The 7500-nt window shown below is 40.7% G+C and overlaps 1 protein-coding gene across 1 annotated transcript in view; it reads right to left on the bottom strand.

The window, feature by feature from the left end:
• Window positions 1-906: 906 nt before the first annotated feature.
• The window catches only part of LOC119578903 (hillarin-like), a gene marked incomplete at its 5' end in the record, with an annotated part of 54244 nt that continues 47650 nt past the window's right edge, over window positions 907-7500 (bottom strand). Inside the window, 3 exon segments of the mRNA XM_037926570.1 lie at window positions 907-3537; window positions 3740-3870; window positions 6312-6520. Coding sequence (XP_037782498.1) covers window positions 2980-3537; window positions 3740-3870; window positions 6312-6520 — 898 coding nt within the window. The 3' untranslated portion in view covers window positions 907-2979.

The raw sequence follows: 7500 nt of genomic DNA, 5'->3' as shown, positions 1-7500 counted from the left end.
GATTCCTTTTTTTTGTGTTGTTGTTGTTAAAGACTTCTTTCTCTCATTCTTTCGTCTTCTTTCTTTCTTTCTTTTATTTTTTTTATTTTATTATTTTTTTTTTTTCAACGTTTTTTTTTTTACATGTATTGTCTATTTATTATGCAAATAACTCAACCGAAAACCGGAAAACGAAACAAAACGAAAGAGAAAAAGAGTGAACCAAAGAAACGAGGTAACGAAAAGAGAGAGAAAAAAAATAGGTGAAGTAAAGAGGAAAAGAAACAAAAGGGAGGAAAGAGGGATGGAAGGATGCGAAGGAATAAGAAGAAAAGAATAAAGGAAACAGACGAGGTAACAAAATAAAGGAACGGAGCAAAAAGAAAGGAAGAGAAGAGGTGAAGCAAAAGAAGGAGGTGAAGCAAGGAGGCGAAGGCAAGGAATGAGAAGAAACGTGTCAAGAAAAAGAAACAGAAAGAAAGAAAGGACATGCAAAGAAGCTAAGAAAGTAGATAAGAATGAAGGGTGAAGCAAACAGGCAAAATAAACAAAAATAAAAGGCAGCGAAGCGAAGATAAGACGAAAAGGTGATGCAAAGAGACAAAGGAACAGCAAAGAACGAAAGGGAATAGATACAGTAAAATAAAGAAACAAACGAGTGAAAAAAAAATATGCAGAGATAAGGAAAAACGAAACACAAGCGTGAAGCAAAGAAGCAAACACGAGAAGAAGAACGAAAGGAAAAATAAATAAGAGTGAAGTCAAGGAAGGAAAGGAATAAAGAGAACAGAATAAACAGGAAAAACGAAAAAAAAATGGACAAAGATAACGAAACAAAGACCAAGAGGAAAGAGAGAGAGAGAAAAATGAGAAAAAAAGGAAGAGAGAGAACAGAGACGCGAAAGGACGGAATAAAAATCTGCAAAGGAGGCAGTGTACCATCTTTATTATCAAACCGACAAAGGTATGTTACAAGAGATTACAAAAAAAAATGGAGAAAAAAAGTGGCGCTAATGGACAGAAAATAATAAGTCTCATTATATTAATATATTACATTTCATATATTAATTTGTACGAGAAGAAAATGCATGTTTGGTAAACAGTTATGAGAATAAGAAAGTTTTGCTTATTGTTTTTTTTTCTTTTTTTTCAAAGAAGGGAGGCCACGTATAAAGCGTCTACCAAAAGCTCTTCCCACTTTTGTTGTGTTTTTTTATCATAAATGTTTTTAAAAAAATGTTTCGTCATGGACCACCATTAATTTGTCGAAAAGCTTATATATATGTACGTTTGTGTGTGTGTGTGTGTGTGTGTGTGTGTGTGTGTGTGTGTGTGTGTGTGTGTGTGTGTGTGTGTGTGTGTGTGTGTGTGTGTGTGTGTATGAGGCCGTATATCCATATCATTTGTGTGTGTGAATCTAGAACTTGTGAAATGGCGCGGGGGTGACTATGATAATAATAACAGGCTCCAATGCACAGAGGCTATAGTTTCGCTCGTGATATGGCTATGGTAATGTTACACTTAAATAGGCTAAAAATAATCAAAGAATTCCATTGTAAAACATGAATACATACAAGGGAATCAGATGAACACTAGAGTCATTCCTACTGTAGGTTTGCATGACGTTAGCATAGCGTGTGAGCTTATCATCTCTCGTCCTGAATTCCGTGGGGAGGGAGAGGCTTATGGAAGTTCATCGTAAGGCTGTCCCGTACAAAATTCATGACTTGTGAATCCTGTCATTTGTTAGAGAATCCAAAGAAAATGAGGCTAAGCAAAGTGTATATTTCTCGGGAACATTATATCTACATAAATTAACAGAGACATATAATTATTTTTCTGCTGTGTAGTCAATAAAATACTTTTAAACTGTAAGCCACTTCCCTTGCTCAGTTCTCTTGCAATAGGTTAAGTTTATATAAATCCTATGTATCTTTAGGCCTATATACATAATGAGTGCATGTGTATGGATATGGGTACTATAGAGGCATTTGTGTGTGTGTGTGTGTGTGTGTGTGTGTGTGTGTGTGTGTGTGTGTGTGTGTGTGTGTGTGTGTGTGTGTGTGTGTGTGTGTGTGTGTGTGTGTGTGTGTGTGTGTGTGTGTGTGTGTGTGTGTGTGTGTGTGTGTGTGTGTGTGTGTGTGTGTGTGTGTGTGTGTGTGTGTGTGTGTGTGTGTGTGTGTTTATGGAAGACTTAACTGTCAAATATCATAGGTGTCTAAGAAAGTGATAGCATTAAATATATTTCCATTTACGCATTCCAGAGAGAAAACTTCCTCTCGGTTATCAACTGCGAACAAATTGTTAACAAAAACAGCAACTCTTTAGTGATGCAAAAATGTACATCTAACTCTGAAGTTTGTCGTGACTTCAGCAGACTGCCAACATCCTGCATGAAGTTTCAACTCCGTCCCGTGACTTCATTTCAATGCAGCATATAAACTATCTGGTCAATATATAAACAAACTCTGTAAGAGGAGAACAAACAAAGGAAATCCTAAGCATGCTTATTATTACAATCACTGTAACATAATAACAGAAGATGTGATATAACGGGGTTAAGATCTCTGTGGTATCATTTATATTAATATGTACAGTTTATATTTGTGAATTAAAACATTACCTAAAACAAAAAAATATATGTAAGTAATAGTAAGATTAAGGAAAACGCAGCCGCCAAATAAACTACTTGCATTCAAAACAATAGCAGTTAAGACTAATTTGAGATTAAGACGGTTCATTTTAAGGCACTTGTGGACGGATGCTCAGCACTTCTTCCGCGCAAGGGGTGGTGCCCGGTGCTGCCCCGGGGCCAGGGTCGCGAACGTGCCCTGCGACTGACGCCCTTAGACCCCGACACCCGAGGCCTTTTCCTTAAATCCTTGTGACTTCCTGACGGGCGGCTCTAGCGACTCTCGACGTCCCGACACGACCCTTCCGCCCACCCGGGGTAAGACGCGCAGCCGGGTTCTCGTCGTGGAAGCGGAGGGGTCAGCGCCTCTAGTTTCTCTTGGAGGAGTTGATGAGGTACTTGCAGCAGTGCGTGAGGAGGTGCTTCTCCGTGGGTCCCGTAGTGTCGGAGCTGGCCACCTCGCGCGTGTAGATGTCCAGGCCGTACTGGCCCTCCTCGGGGAAGCTCAGCGTGAACGTCACGATGTCGTCGGCGACCCGGTGGCTCACGTACTTGCTGAGGCGCTTTTCCTCGGAGCCGTTCTTGTGCAGCGTGGCCATGAAGTCGGTGAGCGGCCGCGTCATGTGGAACTGCAGCTCGAGGTCGCGGCCGGCGAACACCAGCGCGTCCTGGTGTGTGATGGGCTCGAGGCCGAAGAGGCGCGTGGCCTTGGCGGGGCCCCACTCGCCAGAGGCGCAGTCCGGCAGCGGCACCATCACCGTCTGCAGGTCCTCGCACACGATCTTGAACTTGCACACGCTCTTGAACTTCATGGGCTCTCCGGTGAGGTACTCGCGCGGGGTGACGGCGTTGGCGAAGATGTCTAGGAGGAGGGCGCCCGAACACGGGGCGTGAACGCGGAAGGCCACGAGACTGCCCACCACGCTCTGCAAGCCACGAAATAGAGTCAGAACGAAATGTTGCTTCCTAAATTCCCCTGATTAAATGCTCACCTCCTACCAAAATTCGAATAGAAAATAAGAAAACCCCAACTCTGCTTAAGCAACAAATCCACAAGACAAAATACCACAAAAGTCTTCAACGCATCAAAAAGCAATCAAACACAAAAAAAGGATCTCCTTCACTTGCCTGCATAACAAAGCGCTTGAGGGAAACGCTGTCGTACTGGTCCTTGTCGGAATCATAGAGCTTGAGATTGTAATGGAAGATGAGGGACGACTGCATGTGGCTGGGCATGCCGATGCGGATGGTAGCTGCGCCTGGAAGACGGAGAGGCAGTCAGTTACATATCTTTTACTTTTAGTGCTTTTACTGACTGTTACTTTTCTGAGGGAGCGTTGACTAAACATGAAGCATTCGTGGTGAAGAAATTGATGAGAAGGAAGAAGAAAGGCGGTTTCGTAATGAACAGACTGTAATAACTGATTAGCTGAACAACAAAAATCGTTCTGAACAAATTGTTAAAAAATAAATAAATAAATGTTGGCGAAGAAGGAAGAAAGATTCGTGAAAAATAAACGTAATGAAGTACACGCGAATTTATCAAGTTTTTTTTTTTTTTTAGGGGGGTGCCCTGAAGCGAAAAGGCCACCGGCATATTCGCGCTATTCTATTTTTCCCTTCACTGTTATTTACGGTGGTGTTTAAAGGACATCAGTTCCTCCCGGTCCGCTGCCCTTCAAGACTGTGTGATGATGGTAGAATAATAAAGCATATTCATTAACCTTTAATAGTTTACTTCTCTTTTTTTCTCTCAATCTTTATTCATGGCTCATTCTTCAAGACGATGGCCCTTCAAGAACCGCCCCTGGTCCACCACTGGGCCAACGTTCAGCGTCTGAGAACTTGGGGCTTCGATAACGTTCCTCTCCCACCACAACAATCCCTATTCTTGAAGGAATTGGTGGGCTTATTAATGCTCTTATCATTATAAGGCTGCTGTCCTTTGCCTTTCCTGAAGGAGGTAGTTACCTTAGTTTTATTCTCACTATTAGCCTATTATCATTTGGCCTTCCTGGAGGCAGCTAGTATATTTTTTCTAATCATTATTTTCAGTTAGCTTCTTATCATTGTTATCACTGTGAGCCTTCTTTTATCATCCCTTCCTAATGGAAGCAGTTATTCTATTATCATTATTATCATCATTATTGTGATCATTGTTATCATTATTGTGGCCATTATTATCATTGTTATTGTTATTATTACTATCACCCTCATTATTATTACTATTTTATTTCACTGCTCTGCATCAAATTTGCTGAATAAAAAGTAACACTTGTTTTACTTTGGGGTCCTGATTCCAAAACTAATAAGTTTTTGTCTATCACGTCACGTTTCGCCACAAAGCACAACCTGGGGCTCAGGACGGATTTGACCAGAAAGAACCACCCTACGGAAGATGGAGCAGTGGAAGGTCTCTTGTTTGTCAAGGATTTCGACGGAGCTACAAGGGTATTGTCATGGTCTGTGGCCAGTGCCCATCGGCTTCTCTGTGCTGACAAATTTGTAAACTTTACCTTATTTCTTGTCTTTTTTGTGTGTGTGTGAAAGTTCATTTTTTCATAGTCATAAAGATTACTTTCCTGAGAATCTTGGGACAGTGGGTGAAAAACAAGGAGCGATGTTTTGCCAGGACATAAAGACCATGGGCAAGAGATATCAAGAGAGATGGTATACTAACTTGATGACAGTCTACTGCTGGTGCCTGAAAAGATTCCACAAATACCACTTACCCCCGTAAATCCAAGAAGAGGAAAGTAACTGTAAAATACATTCTATCTATATTATATTAGTACTCCGGAGATTAGTACAATTGTACACAAATCTGAACTTGATTTTAAACGCTAAAGAACCGTGTTTCCGTCCAAACGCTCTTCTGTATAACTAAACTGGCACGTATAGTAAGAACTATAACTATTTTAGAGTCAGACCCTCTCAGAGGTTCCGAGAAACCAGGGCCATCATATGAGATCCCCCACAGTTCTGAAAAGACCTTTTGTTTACTTGTCACAATAGACGAGGCCCCATCTAAGCGTGAAGCCTGGGACAAAGGTCCTTGACTGCCATCTGCCCTTCTGATCGGGCTTGTGTAGAGTAACACCAGTATGCATGGTTAACACCTTTTCGATAAATTTAGAGCCAACAGCCTGTGCATTTCAACTGTTGTTATAAGTCATTGTAACTTTGTATGAGTGTCTGAGTAGTATATTATTAGATATAACATACCGAATTAGTTAATATTTAAGATGTATTTCGATTACAAATCTAGACGTGTTACGCAAAATCTGACTGCATTTCTGACATCATGTAAGCTCACTACTTTTTTTTAATTGGCAGATTTGTTTTATATCCAGGATGGTATTACCATTATCACCATTATCATCATTATTATCATTATTATCATTATTATCCTGTTATCATTATCCTATTCCAACTTGTAAAATCTATCATTATTACCATTACCACCATCATCATCACCATCCTTATCCTTTCTTCTTCCTCCTCCGCATTATCATCACCATAATTATCATCGTCACCATCATCATCATAACCAGTATTATCATCGTCACCACTATTATCATCACTATCATCATCATCACCATTATTATAATCATCATCACCATTATTATCATCGCCACCACGATCATCATCACCATCATCATCACCATCGGCACCTTCATCCTGCCCATCCCATCCTCACCTGTGGAATCGGTGTACATGACGGCCTTCGTGTGTTCGTCCGGAAAGTAGAGTCCGTATCGGAAGAAGAGTGAGCGAACGAAGGGCAGCTCCTCGAACTCGTGCAGGCTAATGGGCGCCTTCAGGAGCTGCCACTCGGGTTGCAGCGGGAAGAACTCGTAGATGAACTCCTTCGGGTCCGTCAGGAAGTAGTGATCGTCGTACTCGTATCTGAAGGAGGTTTGGAGTCGTTAGCAAGAGGTCGTTTGATAAGGGGTGAGGTCGTGGGACTGTTGGAGTGTGTTTTTTTTATGTTCGTTATCTTTTTTGGTGATTGTAGGGGTGTGTGTGGTTATATTTCAGTATGTTTCAGTGTTTCAGGTTGGTATATAGTCATTATTTTCTTCTTCTTTTTTTCAATTCTGTGTGTTTATTCATCTATCAGTAAGTTTTGGCGTGAGGTTTATTTATCCGGGAGAGTTAAGAGACACCAAGATGCAGTTTTTTTTTATCTTTTTCATAGTTTAGACTGACAGATAAAGAGGATCTATCCAAAAAGCTCGAGGAAGCGAGAGTCAAGAAGAACATTTTTAGAGTATGATCGGTTCCATTCGATCCTTCTTTTAAACGTTCTGATCCTTTTTTGCAGGCAGAAGGATCGTCACCATTAGTCGCTCCACAGGCACTGGGTTTAAGACAGCTTTAGTTCATTTATATTCACTGGACAAAATTTAGCACAGAAACCTTACACATGCGAAGGAGAGAACTGCGTGACTCGGCAACACAAATTCGAAAAATGGACAGACGAGAAAGAAAACAAACGGGCAGAGAAGAAATAAGAAGACAGCATTGAAGACACTCTGACACCGATAAACAAAAAATATATAGATATATAAATTTTGTATTGTTATGTGGTGCATATATAGTGTGATAGATATTCCTTTTATGGGAACATGTAATACTTTCAGGTTTTTAGTAAAAACACATTCAATAAGGTTGGCAAGAACTGCGTAAATATTTGATTGCATAAATTCTGCAAGGGAAAAGACACCAGACATTTGAGTTAAGTCGTGTTGCAAGGGAAAATAATGATGAATATTGGGTCACGGAATAAGAGATATTCCGGTGCACTGTTGCATAAAGCAGTGCAAAGAAAGTTTAGCATACTCCCATATCTGAAATTAGCTAACATGCGTAGTAATAAAAGGAAA

This window comes from Penaeus monodon, chromosome 11 (genome assembly GCF_015228065.2).
Source record: "Penaeus monodon isolate SGIC_2016 chromosome 11, NSTDA_Pmon_1, whole genome shotgun sequence".
In the NCBI taxonomy this organism is placed as follows: Eukaryota; Metazoa; Arthropoda; class Malacostraca; order Decapoda; family Penaeidae; genus Penaeus; species Penaeus monodon.
Note: the sequence above shows the minus strand (reverse complement) of the source record. Positions and strands in the feature narration are given on the sequence as shown.